The sequence below is a fragment of the Phocoena sinus genome, chromosome 5, assembly GCF_008692025.1.
Source record: "Phocoena sinus isolate mPhoSin1 chromosome 5, mPhoSin1.pri, whole genome shotgun sequence".
Taxonomy (NCBI): Eukaryota; Metazoa; Chordata; class Mammalia; order Artiodactyla; family Phocoenidae; genus Phocoena; species Phocoena sinus.
This window is the reverse complement of record NC_045767.1, coordinates 117199863-117221574: the sequence shown is the minus strand read 5'-3', so window position 1 is coordinate 117221574 and position 21712 is coordinate 117199863. Positions and strand designations below refer to the sequence as shown.

The 21712-nt window shown below is 38.4% G+C and overlaps 1 protein-coding gene across 5 annotated transcripts in view; it reads right to left on the bottom strand.

Moving 5' to 3' along the window:
• The window catches only part of INPP4B (inositol polyphosphate-4-phosphatase type II B), a 323827-nt gene that overhangs the window by 30514 nt on the left and 271601 nt on the right, over positions 1 to 21712 (bottom strand). For 4 of the 5 annotated variants that reach the window (XM_032632713.1, XM_032632712.1, XM_032632711.1 and 1 more), the window contains 2 exons: positions 15995 to 16107; positions 12110 to 12264 (listed from right to left, as the gene is read on the bottom strand). In XM_032632713.1, coding sequence (XP_032488604.1) covers positions 12110 to 12264; positions 15995 to 16107 — 268 coding nt within the window. Of the gene's footprint in view, positions 1 to 6175; positions 8193 to 12109; positions 12265 to 15994; positions 16108 to 21712 lie in introns of those variants that run through there. The other variant, XM_032632709.1, reaches the window with a different exon arrangement.

Here is a 21712-nt window from a genome sequence, read left to right as displayed (position 1 = left end):
ATTTGGGCTTTCCACACATTTCTCATGTGGTCAAGCTGAACCCATGGCAAGTCTACACAGCTGCCTCAGTTGCCTTTTGACTTTATGACCATGTAATATTTGACCACATGGACTTGCATATATGTACGTGAGATTTCTGTTTTCTTAAAGAAAAAATGGTTTTCCTTTTTATATAGGGATTGGAGATCAGTAGGAGTTTTCAATAAATGTATCTATTTCAAGAGCAGCTGCTGTAAAATCAATTCATTCTTGTGAAGAGGAAGGCGCCCCCTCCTTTTCTGGCAAAAATAATATCTCTTGACAGCTCTAATATGCTTTTTTCTCACTTTTGTTCTAGTCTTTCCAAGAGAAAAAAAAAATCTTTATCACAAAATCAAGAAAAACTATCTGTTACAAAGACTCCATCTCTGAATTTGTTATAAAATTAAATTAGGGAACAGAAACTGAACAACAGATGATTTCTATTGTATTTCTATTTTCTAGAGCAAGACAGCAGTCAAGGTGATTTTCAAACTCTGAAGCATACAAAAATATCATGCCATTATTTTCTCAAATAGTTGAGAAGACAGACATCACTTTGAAAACACATAAGTTCAGTTCTTATGTGTAAGAGACTAGATTTTTTTTTTCTGCTGTTAGAAAAAACTCCAAATCAGTATTATTCAACTTGACTTGATGAGTGCTAAGGGTAGATTTAGGAAAAGCCTTGAGTCTAGCAGGTAGGGAATGCTTTATGTGATTTTATTCTTAAGTATTCACATCCCACCTTGTTTTTTTTTTTTTTGCGGTATGCGGGCCTCTCACTGTTGTGGCCTCTCCCGTTGCGGAGCACAGGCTCCGGACACGCAGGCTCAGCGGCCATGGCTCATGGGCCCAGCCACTCCGCGGCATGTGGGATCTTCCTGGACCGGGGCACGAACCTGTGTCCCCTGCATCGGCAGGTGGACTCTCAACCACTGCGCCACCAGGGAAGCCCCTCACCTTGTTTTAAAAGGAATTTAAGACAGTCTAAATGGATACATAAAATTTAGTAAGATATCAAGAATGGACTGTGAGAAAGAGTTATATCAGGGCAAGGGTTATGTCATAAAACCGAACTAGAAATGAGGCCACTATATTAAAAAAGAAAAAGCTTATTAAAGAATGCTATAAATTTCAAGTGCTCAGAACACTTACGTTACTCATTTTCAGTTGAAAATATCGTAAGTCAAAGACGCGTTTAATACATCTAACCTACAGATCATTATAGCTTAGCCTTGACTACCTTAAACACATTCAGAACACTTACTTTAACCTACGGTTGCACAAAAATCATCTAACACGAAGCTTATTTTATACAGCCTTGAATATCTCATATCAGTTATTAAATACTGTACTGAACAACAGAATGGCTCTAAGTGTATTGGTGGTTTCCCCTCACGATCCCGTGGCTGAATGGTAGCTGTGGCTGCCCTGCCAGCATCACGAGAGATTATCTGTGCTGCATATCACTAGCCCTGGGAAAAGAGCAAAATTCCAAGTACAGTTTCTACTCAATGCGTATTCCTTTTGCACCATTGTAAAGTCCCCAAATCCTAAGACAAACAATCTTAAGCCAAGGACTGTCCACCTGACATCCTGCTGTCCACTCAGCTGTCTCGATGGTTAGATTTTAGAGGATTCAGGGCAGTGAAATCCCCAAAATAACGCTGTGATACTTGAGAAATATCACATGCGACTTGTTACTACGAATCAGCTACCAGTTTTGTAAATGATATGCTTTATAAATTACACCCTTGATCCTTATAAAGATGTCATTCACACTCACATAAATTCTGATGGGCTCAATGAATGGAAGAGAATGTGGGGTAATTGTGCATGATATATTCTGCCCATAGAACTTGAGATCATTACCCTCGGGTATAAATGTATCACACTGGGCATTTGAACTTCTTTGTCGTCTGTGATCTTCTGATCAGGAGAAAAGTTTACAGTATTTTGGCTGCTTTTTCATAAACTCTATTGCCTCTCAGTCCAGTTTTCATTAGACAGTAGCCTGTGAAGACTTTCAGTTTGTTACCCTGGGCTAGAGACTGGAGCACTACAACCAAAATTCAGGTTACAAGGAGGATTGAAACCCTTTTAATGACAGTGTTTACCTGAGTACAGTAAGCTCTTTGATGAAGACAGGAATTTTTACGCGGTACACTGACAATGCATTGATTTTTAATAGCTTGGGATTTATACTCACGTGCATTAGGACAAACACAAACGTAACAGCTGTACGAATTCATGAACATCCCTGCCCAGGTCAAGGCTAAAATAAATGATTGTTCATGCGACACTTGTGGAAAAAAACCTTTGGGTGGTTGAATGAATGACTGAGATTTGGGAAGCCCTATTGTATGGGAACAGAATGCCCTAACAAACTTGTAAACTTTAAAAGCACACAGAATCTGAGATAGAACTACGATATCTGTTCCATATCCACATGCTTAATTCCGAGTTGTTTCTCTCCTTGAACATGGCTTTCAAGTTCAACGATATGAGGCTACACCACTAGCTTAAGCCTTGAGTCTTGTGTCTCAACCTTCTGGGAGCATAAATAAACTTGCTGGGTTTCGGCATAACTGCTCTGCACACATCATTCAGGCCTGGGCTGCCTGCATCTCTGGCTTCTGTAATGCAAACAAGCCCTTTCTAGGACTAGTTCCTGCTGTACCTCATTTTCCAAGTGCAAAGGCATCAATTGTCTCCCTAATCACCTATTAGGTTTTCGTTGTGTCTCAGCTGGAAATTTCCTTCCCTTGTCTAAAGTGGAGTTCAAAAAAGTCTCAGATCACATCACAGGCTCCTGTCAAAACACTGTGCATTTCTCTTTCCAAATCCGAGAGACCCTTCTGTCCTATTTCACTGTGCTTTCATTTTTAAAGAAAATGAACAAAACAAATAAAAATATTTTTTAAAAACTACCACTCCTGAAACCCTCTTTTCTGAAACTTAAACACCACAAACTAGTGCCTTATGAAGTCACATTTTTAAAAGTCACAGTTATATGCAAACCCTCAGTATATGAGACAATAAAGATCAGCTACCAAAAGTGGAAACCAAGATGGCCAATCAATGCTTAGAAAGATGTTCAATATCACTTATTATTGGAAAAATACAAATTAAGCGAAAATAGCACTTTTTACCCACTGGGTTGGTAAAAATTCTTATTGTACAAATATCGGGGCTTGTGGAAACATGGGAGCATGTGTGCGTGGCTTGTGGGATATAAATTAGTATAGCTATTTTGAAGGGCAATCTGGTAGCATCTAGTAAAGTTGAGAATATAAATACCACCCATTCCACTTATACGTTTATGTACCTTCATACTGTGTTCATAGTTATACATGTGACTATGTCTATTACACTGTTGCTTATAGTACCAAAATATCAGAAACAACCTAAAATTCAATAGGGGAATAGGTAAATTGTGTTCTATTCATACAAAGGAATACTATACAGCTATTAAAAGGGGAGAACTAGACCTCGTATATGAACATAGATCTCAAAAACATGATATCAGCTCAAGAATGTGAGTCGTTGAAGGTGACACACACTACGAGACCAGTTATGGAAACGAAAACACCCAACGCATATGATGAATTAATAAATAATATTCTTAGCCTTAACCACTTAGATATTCCTAGTCAAGACCTCCTAACTCCTCCTTGCTACTTACCTAAATTGTACTCATCCTCAAGACACAGTTCAAATCCTACCTCCCTCAGGACCACCCAACCCACAATGATTCCTTTTCTCCTCTGATCCACTCTAATAATAATAGTTTTAGGCATGTGACCTCATCTATCTCATATTCTCATTGTGGGGACTAATAAAGGTTCCTCACATAGGATGTTTCATGTAGTTCTTAGTGCATAGCAAGAACTCATTGACTCTTAGTTGCTATTATTATTACAAGTTTATGTCTCCCTTTGCTTAGCTTGGTACACTGCCATAGTAGATACTCAATAAATGTTTACATTTGACTATGAGTATGATGGTGACATGTTTCTGCTAATGATTACATTTGCCCAGGTCATTTCCTGAGGTGAGGTCCTGGCTCATTATTTACTGGATATTCAGTAAAGTCTGTGGGCATTCGAGAATTGGACATTCCCAAGTTCCACTGGCTGAGTGCTGAGGCACTGCTCTCTGGGGAGCACAGATGAGCGCTAACCTCCTATTCCAGGCTCAGCTGATCCTAGATTCCCCTGAAGTTATTAGTCGAGCTCTAGCAAAGCTTACAGACCTTCTAGCCCAAAGTCACTGAAAGAATTTAAGCCTTTTAGAAAACAAGTATTAATCCTGGGATTTTTCTTCTAAGATCTTGAACACCAGGAAAATTCCTCAATTTCAGGAGTCTCAGAGGAGGCACTTTTAGACAAACACGGGACAGGAAAGGTTAAGTAGGGTAGGTAAAAATGGAGAAAGCATGGAGAACAGGCATAACACCTAATATCTGCCGGGCATAGAGAATTCAAATAGGTGACGTCATTTAACACAACACCTACAGAAGAGAGAGGGAGATAGTTACTCCTGGTTTACAGATGAGGAAACTGAGGCCTGGAGATTCATTAACTTAAAAGCGGCACAGAAAATAATTGCTGGAATGAGGATTTAATCCCAGGTCTTCTTGACTTTAAAAACCCGTGTTTGTGGCAGAAGTTAAATCTATTTAAATTAGATTCATTTACATGTTATTTCATTAAATTAAATGAAAAGCACATATTCCATACACTTATATGTCGAGGTCCTCAGTTAATAATTTGAGGAACTGAGAGAAGTGACTTATTTGGAAAGGTGTGTCTAAAGCTTGTAACGGCTCTGAATGATAAGCTCCATACTTACAGGGTCTCAAGTCACTAGTACTTGAAAACAAAATTAAATACCAAACAAGTTAGGGAAAAGAAACAGATCTCAAAACTACTACTTTTTAGTAGGAAAATAATCTGACACACATAAATGTATGAAGAAGATAGCCTAAAATTAGCACATACGTTTTGTTCAGGAAGTTGAAAGTTTTTTTGTAGGTCATTCTTTGATTTCTCTAGTAAGAGCAGTTCTTTTGTGGTGGTTCATCTGTGGATATCTTGTTGAGAGATATTTGCTCTAACATGATTTCTATAGAAGTGTGCTCTCTGCAGCATCTTTCATCTTACCAGCAGCTGGAGCAACAACATCCTAAGTGGGGTAAGTTTTCACGTAATTATTGGCATGCCTAAGAAGACAGTGACTTCATCTGGGCTTATTACTGTTCCTTGTCACAGATACGGACTGAAATAATGCAGCAAACACACCACTGAAACTCTCAAGGGAAGAGATAAGACTAAGTGATAATGGAGAAACTGCTCCGGCTCGGGCTGTTCTACATAAACACATCCCTTTCCAACAGTCAAGAGACAACCGAAAGCTTCAATTACCTATGTCTGCAATGCTTCTTATTCACTTCAATATTTGAAATAGGGGATAATATGAAATAATGGGAGCTCTTCTCCAACTAAAAAAAAAAAAGCCAAAGTGGAAACAAGACTAAGGAAAGAAGGAAGACATAAATGACCTTTGTGACTCAGAAACAAATCCCACAAAGTCATGAGAAATAAAACCTATACTGACTTCCGTTGATTAAGGTCACTTATTTATAAAGCAGAACATTTCATAAGTTACACTCCCCGACACATAAACTTCATGTTGAGAATATGACATTCAGCAGGATAATAAAAATAAGGCTGATGAGCCTTTTAATCCCTCTCTTGTGAATTAAATATTTACTAAAATAGAATGATTAAAGCCCTGTATCTTAAGGGTAGTAAGTAGGTTGTATGCTGAAGCATACCCTGATCGGTCTTGCTAATGGCATACCAGCTATCTTAACTTTAAAGAGCCATTATAGAATGACAGATGGAAGAATAATGTAACATAAGGAAAATAAAAGTTACAGACAGACAACCAAGCAATATGGTGTCACACTGCTACACCGTATATACACAAAATCCTAGAGTTCCTCTTAAGGGAAAATAACAGTGCACTGGCATTTTCATTTTCATTTACTTTTTAGTGGCAATTAAATTTCCTGACACAATTATTTTTGATAAAATTAATAAAATTTTGATAAAAATAATAAAATTATTATGATAAAACATGATATTTTATAATCCAGTCAAATTTTATTATTTTCCAATCCAATCCCAATCACCTATTAATCAAATATAAGTTTGAAAGTCCCTACTAAATATGCTTTTTGCAAACGCATTGTGACAAGATGGCTCTTAGCATTCAATGGTGATTCCATAAGAAACAACTGAGTGCTGATACTGAGAGTGGGGACGCATTCTCCCTTTCTTTTGAAAAATAAAAATCTGCCGATTATTCAGCCACCATTTCATAAATTCCTGCCACAGATGATCAAGGGAGAATTTGGCGATACACATACACTTCAAAACTCAAAGAAAGGATAGTTATACCAGGCTTACAGTCATACCACAAAGCCATTAAAATCAATTCCTGAATGGTGGCTGGTTTAAATGAGGCAGACTTTAGTCAAGCAGTCCTGAACCCCGGCTCTATCCCAGAACCTAGTCTGTGGTGGGACTCCTGTAAGAATCATTGTTTTGGTCTTATAACATAGGCAACCGCTAAGAGTTCCTTACAGAGTCAGACCTACCCACTCATTGCCAACTTCCTAATCTGAAGAGGATCTTGTGCCATTTCAGTCAAACAGACTGTAAGTAGCAGCACATGTCGGAAGTGTGAAGCTATAAGCAATACTGGATATGTAAGAAAAGAGAGAGTCTGAAATTTTAAAAAACTGTACAGAGGGTATAATGACAAGTTGAAATTATGATAGAGTAATCATGGTTCAGGCATACAAAAATGCAGTCGGGCAGCCATTGAGGACCTGGTCTCCGACAAGTCTCTGCACCACTGGGGACCTGAACTTCCTTTGAGCTGTACCAGACCCAAGGACACCCCTAGCCGTGTTCAGAACAATACCTGCCAGCTGCAACCTATGGGCTCAAGGTCTTCCATTGTAACTATGCAACCGTTTGGGATCCCAACCAATCCTCACTTAACAAGCACCCTGCCTCTTGCCAGCTCCAATTATAATTCTTGATAAACAACTCATGTAACTAACTGTAACCTTGTGGGGTTTTGCCTTTATAAGCCTCCCCCATTTTGTAGTCTGGTAGAGCACAATTCAAATGCCTGTTGAATCTGTGTCTCCTGGGCTGCAGCCCTAAAAAACACCTTTCTATTTCACGTCTGTCTCTAAAATTTTCGTTGACAGATACAGACTGTGCGTTAAGGTGGATTTTTTGTGGCCTGTTTGTTTTTGAATTTGAGTTGAAACCTCTCCAAAACTTTCACTTTCATCTTCTGGAACTTTTGCTTATAAATATGTCACAGCTGAGCAATAATTTCATTTGCTTATTTCCAAATGCCCATGTATGCACAAAACTTCCTTATTGGACTTGAACATTTTAGAAACCTATGTTATTTATTCACTCACTCATTGAATATTTATTGAGAACCTACTCTAACTAGGCATTATTCTAGGTACTGATAATTAAAATATAGCAGTGAACAAGATAACAAAAGTCCCCACTCTCATGAACCTTATTCTGGTGAGGGGACTTCTGAACAAGCAGGTAGATGAAGCTTTATTTCTTTGTATCTATAACGTTTCTCTCATCCATAAATAATTTGAAACTTTAACAGATAGAAGCACTATACAGTAGAAAAATTTAATATAGATAAGGAAAAAACTAAAACTACAAAAACAACATTGATATTATAACCCCGGTGAACTTTTAAAACTATCCAGAGTAAATAGCCTGAAAGGTGGTTAGAATAATTCAAACATAAAATAAACTGCAATTGATGTCAAATAAAATAAAAAACTTTAATACATTTAAAAACATAAAAATCAAACTCCTTTAAAACACTAGCTTTTTTTTTTTTTAATCCAGTGTGTGTCCTGGAATATTTGTAAAGTTCTTAAAAATTCTGGATCCCTGGATCCACCTCAATGATAAACTGCACAGGGTCCAAATATACGTAGTTTTGTAATGTCCCAGAAGCAGCCATTGTCTGGAGGCTGGGACTGTCCATCAGATGGCAGAGCAAAGAGCTCTGCAAATCCTCTTCCTCCTCCCGAAACCATGACACTGAAAAATATTGTCAAAACCAACCATTTCAGGACCCTAATAATAAGCCAAAGACAAGCAACAAGTGGAAAAGAGTTTCTTCTTGGAAAACTGCTGACTGGCAAGTCTGTGGTCTTTCTGCCTGGGGCGGCTCCCACCCCGCCCCTCTCAGCTAAACCTCTACCAGGGAGAGGCTGCGATGGAAACTGGCAACTTTGCTGCCCCAGGGGCTGAGTGCATTGGAAGTGAAGAGTAGAAAAGCCTACTCCCAGGCAGTCTGAAGCATTAGCTTCCTTGGAGGCAAACAAATGCTGACTGCCAACCTCACAGCTGGCCTGAACCTGCACTCCCACTTGGGCCACTCCCCAGACCAGTGGACTAGCCATGAATGTAATGGGCAATGAGATCCTGGACATGAGAGAACCATGGAGGGCTTTGATCAATTTCCACACATCCTGGGTTGACCAGTAGGACCTAATATGGCCTGGTGGAAAGAAAAGGCAGGATGGATACGAAAACTCCTGAATTTGAACATGTTTCCCAGTCCATACACAGATATATCAGCAGAGGTTGAAAGCCTTACTGGATTGAACTGTTTGAGCACACCTTCTGGCTAATCACTGACTGACCACTGAACTACGGAGACCCAAGAGCAACCCTAGGAAACAAGGCTTAGACATAAAAGTAAGAACTGAACTACTATCTCAGAACATAATTGAAAATACAATTTTAAAAACATGAAAAAGTTGCTACACGGTTCTGAAAAACAGAAGGCAGCAGAATGAATTCCTATTTGGACTGTTCTTTGTTTATTCAACCACTATTTATATTTATTTCAATCTGGACCAGACACTGTGCTCAAATGCCCAGATACAATAGTGAACATGATAGATAAGGCAGAAATTAAAGAGTTAACATTCTAGAACTAGAGTTTGTTCTTCAAGGTCTCAGGATTTGGGCAGACCACTCTGGTCTTGTACACAGTCTCCAATTTCAAAAAGGACATGGTTCTTATGACTCATATGACTTACATAATGTTTCAACTAACAGACGTGAAGTAGTCAAATACATAACCAAATAATTATGGGATTGACATATATACACTGATATGTATAAAACAGATAACTAATAAGAAACTGTTGTATAAAAAAAATAAATAAAATTTATAAAAAAAAGAAAAAAACAACTAAGGAAAACAAGGTCCTACTGTATAGCACAGGATAAAAAAATGTAACTAAGGCATCTGTGTTTTAGTGCTGGCTCTAGTATTTTCTGAGTAGTCTTTGCTGAAACACTCTGCAGAACTCAGTTTCATTATTCATAAGGTGAAGCAGGGTTGACTAAATTTTTAAGGTGACTCCTTGACCTCAAATTCTATGATTATTTGTAAGGGCATACAATAATACACATTAACATAAAAAATACTTATAAGAAACCTATCCAGGCTTACTTCAATGAATGCAATCCATCCATAATTAGCACAGCATTTGTAAACACAGGCACAGTTTCAAAGTGGTATTTAAAGAGCTTATTTTCTTAAATAGATAAAACATTGCATTTGAAAGCTTATTTACAAGATTCTAATATATGGTATTGGAGTCAAACCGTATGTCATAATATATTCAGAAAAAATACGAGGCTCCTAATTGCCTAGATTTGATTGTCTCAGGAAGATCATGACCTTTGATATTTATTTTCTTAACAAATATCGTGGAGCGATCACTGTGTCTCAAACGTTGATCTAATCACTTCACACATATCAATTCATTTAATCCTGGAGATACTCCTAAGAAGGGCTGCTATTATTAGCATGTCTATTTTTACACAAGGGAAGACTGAGGCACCCAGAGGTTGACTAACTTGCCTCAGGCACTAAGAGGCAGGACGAGATTAACCTTCCTCTTGGCTGCTAAGTGGCACGAGCCTGGATTCAAACTCGGGTCAGCTGGCTCCAAGCCGCATTCTCTCATCTGCTCTGCCCTGTGGCCAGAGCTTACAAAGCTATGGGCTTGTGATGTAAGACAGTACCCAAAGAGGGAAAGGACATCAGTTATTCAAGACAGTAACACGTCTATTTCCCTTAAACACATGCACGCACGAACACACACACACACACACACACGCACACACACACACACGGACAAGCCCTCACGCTCTCATGCAGCCCTCACATAGACACAAAACCAAAGGATAAATTTGGCAGATTTGAATTTCACTAGAGTAGTGGGGATATGGAAGTGAAGATCTTTAGTATTTTTGGATTAAATTTATAGTGCCTTACTTTTATTTCACAATCCTAAACTAGATCCTCATAAATGTCATGTCATTAGCAAATGTGTTGTATATATAATGTCAGGTCCATACAACCTTTATGCTATTCCAAAATATGTAGTTTTATAGTTCAACATATATATGACAGATATGCCCTTTATTTACGGATTGGAAAAAATTGCCTTTCTAATTTAAGGGTCCTCTCTTACCCCTACCTTAAATAAACAAGTAACAGTTTCACCTTCCAGATAATTTATGCTGGTTGAATCATTTTAGCCCTCTAGGGTTTCTGGCCTGTAACATCATGTGCTCTACCCTCCTCACCTGGCACCTTTGTTCCATCCATGGTGACATTTGTACATCTTAAATGCACATTAGAAGATTTTATACTCAGATTCTGAACCTTCCCCTGTGAGTGTTGAGAGATTATTATGGAAAAAAGTCTTTTATGACAACCAAACATGTTTCGTATGGCTGAGATGCTCATGTCAGGCCTTGAAGATATCCTCATACATTTATGCAAAAATTATGGTAGAACTCCACTGAGCAACGAAAATACCAAGAGACATGAAATGGGGTAAAAGAGAGGACTTCAGAACCCTCTCATTAGCCGGGAAAACATACAGCATAGAAGGAGCGCAGGCAAGCATCACCCTCTCCATGGAAAGAGTGTAGCAGTCAAAAGAAAAGTGGAGCTAATGACATGTCAGATAAGAAGCAGCCTTCTCAGAGCATCACATGACATTCCTTTCTGGGATCAGGGAGCCTGTCCCATGTTTCCTGTTGTGCTCCTGAGTCGGTCTTTGTGGCAAAGAGACAAGTTTGCTAAAGTTTTTAATTAACGTATGTCCTTGCTGACAGATGTTGTGAATGAGGCACTTTTTCTTTCCCATTATGGCTTAGACTTTAGATTTAATTACTGTGGAAATGAATCAAGAAACATGACTTCAGGCAGAATATTTTAAATGTCAGCAGAGTAACCATATTAATTCTCAATCTTAAAGGATCCGTGTAATCCCATCTTTATTATGAGTGATGTGAAAGTAATTTTAGGAAGGAGGTTAAAGATAGGAAGACCCTGCAAGCCATGGGAAGATCACCTGTTAGTTGCCATTTTTTGGATAGCTGTTTTGTTTGCATAACGACTTAGTTTTATTTTGTGCATACACATAACGACTTGTATGAAAAGGGACTGTGCTCTTCAAGTGTTATATGTGAAAGGACTGGAGCCCTTCAACTTAGGTCTAAATGTATTCATGAAATATATCTTCCATTCAGATGATCAAAATCTGGCCACATTTTTTTTATTGCCTAAAATGAGTATTCACTTAAAATTATGTTATCTCTCATGTCATCAGCTCTAAGCCATGGAAATGCAGTGAAGTAACTAAATGTTTAGGCCTCCAGTAAAATACATATTTGGAAAAAGAAAAACAAACCCAAACCTTAAAATGACCTAAAAGAAACAATGAGGTCCTATTATACAGCACAGGGAACTATATGCAATATCCCGTGATAAACGATAATGAAAAGGAATATAAAAAAGAATATATATGTATAACTAAATCACTTTGCTGTACAGCAGAAATTAACAAATATTGTAAGTCAACTCTACTTCAATAAAATTTTTTTTAAAAAAGAAAAAAAGTTGAAGACATATGGGGTACCTTCTCATACAATCCAGTGCTCGGATAAAGAAGTCCTTGTGTAACTGGTGTTCATCCCTCAAGATTGAGCATTGTTCAAGCGTCACTGACATCGACGTCCTGTCTTTGGCACTTTTACAACAGGTGAAACGGATGCCATTTAGTTTGCGACAAATCTGTAACAAACACATACACAGTTGATTGCTTACTCGCAGATTAAAGTGTCAGAGTCCTCCAGACACTTCTAGTCTAAACCCACCAAATTTATGTTAATTTATGAAAATTAACTGGTTCCATCTGCCTATAGAATGGAAACATATTACCTTTTCATTTCAAAAGCTAGTGGAATAGATTTAATTTATTTAGCTCTTTGTACATGAGGTGTGGGGCTGTTGAAGGCATATAAGATGGTAAATATCCAGCAGAGGCAGCAAGGCTCTCTGAGAGGGCATCTAAGCCGCAGGGGATAATGATAATCACAGCTCAGAAGCAATATCTTGATAGTGAAGGGGAAAAAAATAATCTGTATTTCCTGGATCAGCCACTTGATTTGAACCTTACATAGCTAATACCTTCTTACTATATATTTAAAATAACCTTTACTAATCTCTGCTGGATGTTACGAGATTTCAAACATCCACATGGTGCCAAGTGAAACCGATAAGGAAACCACTCATCAATGCAACTAATAAGAATAAGGACCCCGAAAATGGCCACTGTAATTGCATATCTACTGTGCACCAGGTAGAATGCTAATAAATTTCATATAGATTTTGCTCCTTTAATTTAACTGCCCGTGAACCCTGGAGGAAGGTATATTAATCTCATTTTACAGATGAGGAAGTTGAGGTGTAGATAGGTAAGGTGCCTTACGCACAACAGAGCAGAGCCAGGATGCTGGTATAAGTCTACCTAACAAGGACCAAGTCTTTAACTTCTGTCCTGTTCTGTTTCTCTCTATAATTCTTTCTTGGTGTTATTCTGATGGAAGCCAGGAGAAGAATCTGTAAGTAGCAATAATTTATGGTCTCATTGCTTTACGGTTAACAGGTGAATCACTCCATTCTTTTCTCTTCCCTAGTCCCTGGTAATGCATCAACAATGTTCGTCAACATGCACTTAAGATACATCTACTCTGATGAAATACAGGCCTGCTTTATTATCTGCCATTGAGGAGGCCTTAACAGTTGCCTGCTTTGAAAAGAGGATATAATAATACAGTTTATCAAGGGTTTTTATCATGATTTAATTGTGATTCTGATACTTAGCTTAGGAGTTACAAGTCCTTATTAGCCCTTAGGTACTTTCTCACGATCTCCAATGTAAGTGACTAGAGAAACGTGACAGCGTGATTTCAACATGTAATCTTTTTTTTTCTTGTAGAAAACACTAACGCATTTAAATAAATAGTATTTCAAAAATTTTAATATAAAATAACAAAGGCTTGACTATATTTATAGTAACGAAATACAGACCTCAATGGTCACTTATGAGAGGTGAGTTTTAAAAAGAATGAATATCCTTTAAAATGCCTTGTCACAATTGTATGCAACTATCCTACTAAGGATATTTCATGTTACAAATTTAAAATCAAGAGGAATCTGGGGCGGCCTTCCCTGATGGCGCAGTGGTCAGGAATCCGCCTGCCAATGCAGGGGACACGGGTTCAATCCCTGGTCTGGGAAGATCCCACATGCCGTGGAGCAACTAAGCCTGTGCGCCACAACTACTGAGCCTGTGCTCTAGAGCCCACGAGCCACAACTACTGAGCCCACGTGCCACAACTACTGAAGCCTATGCACCTAGAGTCTGTGCTCCGCAACAAGAGAAGCCACCATGATGAGAAGCCCGCGCACTGCGATGGAGAGTAGCCCCCACTCGCCGCAACCAGAGAAAAGCCCACGCGCAGCAATGAAGACCCAACACAGCCAAAAATAAAATAAAATAATAAAATAAATAAATTTATTTTAAAAAAAAGAAGCTGGGGCAATTCCATCGAAGCAGACAGGTTGGGTCTTGGTTTCTGTATTTGACAACTCTTTTGAACTATATGAGCTTAATTTAACATTAGCTTAATTTGGTATTTGGTCTTTTTAAATTTTCATTTTTTAAAATTCATTCAGGATAAAACCAAATAGCTTTACATTTTTCAATTAGAATGTAAAACATTAACAAAAGCAGTATTTCATTAATCGTTTTAAAGAAGAGAGGATAATAAAACAGAGGCAGAAATAAAAACTTTTTGGAAAATGTAAAGGGGAATTTCTATATTTCTTTAAGAGTAATACCAAGGTCCCTAGTTTACAAAGAGGATATTGAAACTCGTGTATCACCCTATAGACATGTTATTAATAATAAAGTCAATATTCCTACAGAATGCCAAATTTGCACACTATGGGTGCTGTATATTTATCAAGGCAAGTAATCACCCATTCATGAATTCAATGGTAAGTTGTGAGTAAGCCGTATTTGGTTGGTATATACATTTCAAAAAAATTTCAGAAACGTAGGATTTATGGGAATTTAAAAAAATATATTCAAATGAGAAAACTACATGTAGTAGAGAAAATATTCATTTGTGGTTCTACCTGTGCATCCTTCATTTGTCAATTTACATGACTGCATGATATGTGCATAATGACATATGTATATGTTCCTAAGTTGTCAGATGGCCTTGGGCAATGATCAAAGTACTTTGGTGCTATCATGTCATTAGTAATATAGCAAAAATAACTTACGACCTGTCTTTGTGAAATTTTCGTGAGAATTAGCAACCATAGTAGTCTTTGAAGGTATATAGAGCAGACACAGGAGAAAGAACTATTAAAAACAACCTTCATGTAATGTAGTATGATGCTAAATGGGACCAGTGTAAATGAGCTGCCTGAAAGCAACGTTTCATATTGTTACCTTTGATGTTCTTCCCTGGGGCTCCAAGAGGGCATGAAGGGAAACTAGAGCAGCTTGCTTTTGGTAAATTATTTTATGTAGACTCATGGTAAATTATCCATTCTTTTTTCCCAGAAGAGAGTAAGTAATATTAGATTATAATTGAAGCGCTGGCAGTAGGGGGAAAGGCTTTGTCTCAAATGCTATTGATAGAGAATGAATAGCACATGTGAGAAGATCTATTACATGAGCAATCCTGTGCAGTAAGTTCAAACATGGCGTTCATCAAAAAGATCTCCAATGTGTGCCTTTCCTGATGAAAAGTTCCTTTCCTAGTGAAAGGATCTCTGGGTCTGAATGTTTAACAAAACTCATATGAGCTATACCTGAGCGGTTGCCAGATAAGAGCTTAAAAATTATAGGCATGATTTTCTCCCTCAACCTTGCAGAAACCTGGGGGGGTGGGGAAGCAGGCAGATCTTCTACCCTGAGGGTGCCATTAAATGAGAAAGAAGCATACAAAATATAGCTCATTACCCTAAGAGCAATACATCAGTAATAAATTCTATGCCAATATCTAAATTGACAAATGCATTTACAAGCTCATTAACAAAACAATATGTCCAGGAGCCTTACTGAGGCTGTGAGTCAGAGATCTGATAACCACTTTCTGTTGAAACCATATGTCTCTAGAGCAGCACTTCAAAACCCTGACTGACACGGGCTATTGACACTGCAACATGCGATATCAAGAAAATCACAGACACTTGATTTTAACCTCAAACACATCCCAAATTTATAAGAAAAGCCAACGAGTAAGATTTTTTCTCATTGAATACATCTTCTTCTATCTTGTGTTCTTGTGTATTGATAGACTAGATGCCTAATCTCCTGGATAATGGAGAATGACATCTGGTAGCCCAAAGTGCAGAGGCTGGACCCTACATAGCAGATACCCGATAACACTTGCTGATCATCACAGTGACAGGGAATACCATTTGACAGGAGAGCGCCTACCGTTGCAGCCAGCCACATGATTTCTACATTCTTTCTCTTTTTGGCTTGAATATTTTGATGGAGATTTTCTAGTAATCCTTTTAAATCATTTTGTTCTTGAAAATGTGAAATGTCTGAAAAACAAAAAAGGAGGGGAAAAAAAAGGAAACCGCATTAGTATTAAGCTGCCCATGGAGTTTTCCTTAATATATTTCAAATGTAATTTCCATAACAACAAATGCCATTTGGAGCAGAGAGTATCTGAGGATAGTCATACTTATTAATCCTTCCAGTTTTATTCTTTACTTAGAAATATGCCTCAGTTTCCCTCATTCCCTATTGTGTGTAACTGGGGTAATGTCAATGGGTGATATAACACTCACCAAGAAGGGAACTGTTTCTAATAACAAAGGCTGCCTCACTTCAACCAAAGTAGAGGATGTGGATGAAACATGAGATACAACCTTCCATTTTTGGTTACTGAGCAGCTAGTCTGAATCATGAGACTATATCAAACTGAACAGCTCAGAGGTGGAATTGGGAAGTTCAACCAAGACCCATGAAGTCAGTTTCTACACATCAAGATTCCTCAAACTAGGCAATGTTGACATTTTGGACTGGCTAACACTTGGTTGTAGGGAGTGGGCCTATATTCTGCATTGTGGGATGTTAAGCAGCATCCCTGACCTCTACCATTTAGAAGCCAGTAGTATCCTTCCCATTGCGACAATCAAAAATATCTCCAGATATTGCCAAATGTTCCTTGGGGGCAAAGTCTATCTTGTTTGCGAACAAGTGCTATTAAGGAGCACAGGTATGGATGGAGAGAGGACACGCAAGAGGCGATAGTTAATTATATGAGATAATTGGGAAGGAAGCAAGAAGTGACTTATTGCTCAGATCTCTACACACTCATAAGTAGAGCAAGGGTAATCGATGGCATATGGTTTATATTAAAACCTAAGGCAGGGCTTCCCTGGTGGCGCAGTGGTTGGGAGTTCCCCTGCTGATGCAGGGGACGCGGGTTCGTGCCCCAGTCCCGGAGGATCCCACATGCCGCGGAGCGGCTGGGCCCGTGAGCCATGGCCGCTGGGCCTGCGTGTCCGGAGCCTGTGCTCCACAACGGGAGAGGCCACAACAGTGAGAGGCCCGCGTACCGCAAAAAAAAAAAAACCTAAGGCAATGCACACTATGACACCAGTATTCCTGAGACTCACTGAGATAGGATTCAACATTAGAATATAGAGATGGAAACAAAAAGTCTAAGAGAGTGGTTGGGTTAGTACCGTACAGTATGAAAACACACTCTACTGTGGAAGCCACAAACTGATGGATGAAGAACTCCTGAGAGCTTTAATTGAGTCTAAAAACAGGAGAAAATACATAAGAACTGGACTATACGTAGGCTATCCAGTTACATTGAAGAAATAGATGATCTGTTCCTGAGTCAGATCACACACACACACAAAAATGACACAAATAAGCTTTAATCATAACGAAGCTTGGCACTTTCCAAAACTGTACCAGATGTTTCATTTTATTAGAATAATATATCTGAGTAGCTCTTAACTTTAGCTCCAGAGAGTACAGGAAATATCCTAACGAACTGTACTAGCAATCTATATCTACCAAAGAATGGAAGTGGTTGGTAAAATGGAACTGAGCATTGAAAACAATTATATATCATCTTGAATTTCCTGTCCACAGAATAGAGGAAGGTCAGGTACAATCCAGATTCATACCTTGTTTTAGGGAGATGAGATTCAAAATATTCATATAAATATATGCATGATTCTACTTTATTAGTTCCTAAATGGGAAAACTGTTAAACGTCAAATTTTTACCGTGTAACTAGAGACTTTTTTTTTTTTTTTTTTTTTTTTTTTTTTGGCCACACTGCGCACCATGTAGGATCTTAGTCCCCCGACCAGGGATCGAACCCGTGCCCCCCCCATTGGAAGCGTGAAGCCTTAAGCACTTGACTACCAGGGAAGTCCCAATGATTCTCTTAAGAAAGAGAAGCTTTCCCTAAAGACATTGCCTCGCTAGGTAGGAGACTCTGATACACAGAGATTTTTAACAGGACACAGCCCAAGGATAAAGGGAAGGAGGCATAATGTAGAATGCCTTGAAGAGAGTTGCAAAGCCAGCTCAGGACTCTACAGCTAATTGAAGAAAGTAAGGACAACAATGGTGCCTTCTAACTGATACTTTTAGCACACAAGGAATAAGTCAGATCTGCCATCACTGCCCTTAATGTTGATAAATGGCAACCAAAACAAACCCCAAAACAATCCATGACTTAGAATAACAAGCAGCTATTTAAAATTGTGTACAGGTATATCATTGACAGAGAAAGTGCCCTTGACATTGTTGAAAGGAAAAACTGGTCATATTAATAAATGAATTTATTGGTGTAACATTGCGTGTGTGCCTGCACTTGTGTGCATGCTTACCTCTCTCTCTACGTGAATGCAGGCAGAGCAAGACATCGGTTTAGATACTAACAGTGCTCCTCTTCGGGCTATGGGATTTAGGGTGATTTTTCAACTGGCTTTTAAATAATTTTTTATTTACTATTTTTTACTATTGGAGTATTTACTATTTACTAGTATAGTATTTACTATTTACTAGTATAGTATTTACTATTGGAGTATAGTTGATTAACAATGTCGTGTTGGTTTCAGGTATACAGCAAAGTAATGCAGTTATACATATATGTGTATCTCTTCTTTTTCAAATTTGTTCCCCATTTAGGTATTACAAAATACTGAGCAGAGTTCCCTGTGCTATACAGTAGGTCCTTGTTGGTTATCTATTTTAAGTATAACAGTGTGTACATGTCAATCCCAAATTCCCAATCTATCCCTTCCTCAACTGCCTTTTTACGTCATTTGAGACACAACAAATATGTATTGTTTTAAAATAATACAGTTATTTTAAGAGCAAGGGAGAACAGAGTACATATGTATAAGAAAAGGAAAAAAAAAAAACCCAAATTCTTATGATACAAAGACCTGACCTCCAAATTTCCATGGTCTGGTAGGGTGAGATAGATTTTTTACACCATTATTAACTGCGGTCAAGTGTACCGTGGGCTATGACGCAAGACAGTAAAAATGATAATAGGGACCTAAGAAAAGGAGTGGCCAATTCAATGAAGAATAGTTGAGTATGGAAAGGTTTCTAGTAAAGGTAATGCTTTGTGTCTACAGAGAGTATTTGAGGCCAAGAGGAAAATGTCAACAAAGGCATGGACATATGAGGCAGTACTATGGAAACAGGAAGCTTGTAGTTCACCATGTCCTTGGAGGGCACAGTCCTAGAGGCAAGGATTATGAAGAGTCTATTCTGCTATTTTGGGATATCTGGGCTTCCTACTAAAAACGGGAGCACCTCGTGAATTTTAATTATGGACATAACCATATCTGAGAGGTCCCCGAGACTGTTTTTTAAATCGCCTGGTAAAAATGACTTTCAAATATTTTTAAAAGCAATACAGAAGAATTTTACTTTATACAATGTCCCATAGCAGTTATGCACACTCATCCCTTTGTAACAAAAATTTTATGAAATAATATTTAACCTTAGTGCGTTCACTGCACCCTGACTATATTTTGTTCTATTCCATGTTGCTTTCTTTTGAATGTTGGCCCCAACACACTAAATTGATTTAACACCTATATAGGGTCAACATAAAAAACTTGCAAAGCACTGATTTAGGGCAACCCCATGTCCAAGATGCTTAGGTGACTTTTTCACAAGGTTCATAGTCAGACGGTCAAGTCAAAAATCCAGTCTCCCAAGGGGCTTCCCTGGTGGCGCAGTGGTTGAGAATCCACCTGCTGATGAAGGGGACACAGGTTCGTGCCCCGGTCCAGGAAGATCCCTCATGCCGCGGAGTGGCTGGGCCTGTGAGCCATGGCCGCTGAGCCTGCGTGTCCAGAGCCTGTGCTCCGCAACGGGAGAGGCCATGACAGTGAGAGGCCCGTGTACCACAAAAAAAAAAAAAAAAAAAAATCCAGTCTCCCAAGCCCTATGCCAGTAATTTCCCTCAAATCTGTATTAATGTCTTCACAGTTGGCTGCTGATCCAAAAAATAATTCCAGTATTAACACAATGGACCAGCTTCTTCAGAATTCTGAGGATTCAGAACAAAGCATAATAATATTTCAAAATAATTTAGTTTCATAGTTGACATGGAGATTTTTAAATCAGCCATTTTAAACAGACTACAATGTTCCTAAAATAAGTCAAACAAATGGCCATCCTTTGCTCATTTTTATCTACATAAATATAGTGCTTTCAGATCCACAGAAATGATGTCCCATAGAAATTTCACCCCTTCTCCCCATGACATGCTTTTTAGAAGGAAGTCAATTGATGTTCTTAAAATTTTCAAGCCACTGTTTCTATTTCTGTAATGATAAAACTTTGTTTATTCAGTCCATCACTATGATTGCTGCCATTTTTTTTCAGCCTGACAAAAGTCCTGCAGGCCACAGAAATTCAGGCCTGGATCTGGAAAGAAGTAGCATTAGTAATGACTAAATAGGTGAGATTTCAAGATATAATGATAGATCCTGATATAGCAACTGTAAATCATGGTATACACAGAACATGGATTGGTTTTGTTACTGAACCAAACTTGGGTCTGCCCACCCATGAGCAGTAAAGCTAATCTACTGACACCGGGTTGTAGTGAAGGAAAGTGCAGTGTTTACTGCAGGGTAACAAGCAAGGAGTTCTGGTTACCTAGTGCTCAAAAAGCCCAAACTCCCTGATGGACTTCAGCAAAGCATTTTTAAAGACAAGGTGAGGGAGTGGAGTCCCAGGGTATGTGATCAGCTTGTGCACAATTCTCTGATTGGCTGATGGTGATGTAACAGGGCAGTGTCACAGGGGTTAACATTATCAACCCTTAGGTGCTGGTAGGTCTGGGGGCTACATGCTCATGGTCATCAAGTAGGTAACTTCTTCCATTTGGTGGTGGTTTTAGCATTTGTAAAACAACTCAGGAAATGTGCATCAATACTGTTATCTGGGTACTTCAGAGGGGAGATAAAGCAGAAGATATGGGGGAGGAGTCTCTTGGGAAGGCCCCGTAAGGTTCTGCTCAGTAACCGTTTTAGATATAGAATGAGTTTCTTCAAATGTAAATATGGCAATAAGTCTTGCTTCTGGTACTCACTCTTGCATTACTCTAGGACCGAACTTAGACAGAGCAATTGAATCTCTATGCTTATCTCCATAAAAGTATTCTTTTTTTCCAGTGGGGTTCATGAAAGTAATCAGAAGGTAAAAGGTATAAGAATATACAGTGCATTACTGCTTATGATATTAAACAGCAGCAAAAATCTAAATGATGATAATCTGTCATACATACGTGTATATATTTATGACATGGAATATTATATAATAGGTAAAATGAATAAACATGCTAGATGTATGAGCATGGATATATACTAAAAACTGTTGAGCAAAAAAAAAAATGATTCATTACAAGATAACAGCAATAATATGAAGTTAAACGTGCAAACCTGTACCATATTTTTTATGGATACACACATACAGAAGAAACATATGTATGAGAACGTAAAATGCCAAATTCAGGATACTGATCTTCTCAGAGAAGGGAAGGTGAGGAGGGGTGGGAACCAAAAAGGGTACAAAGGGGGTTTCCATTATGTCTACAAATATTTGTTTCTCACAACATTTCTGAGACTGGGTGATGGGTTC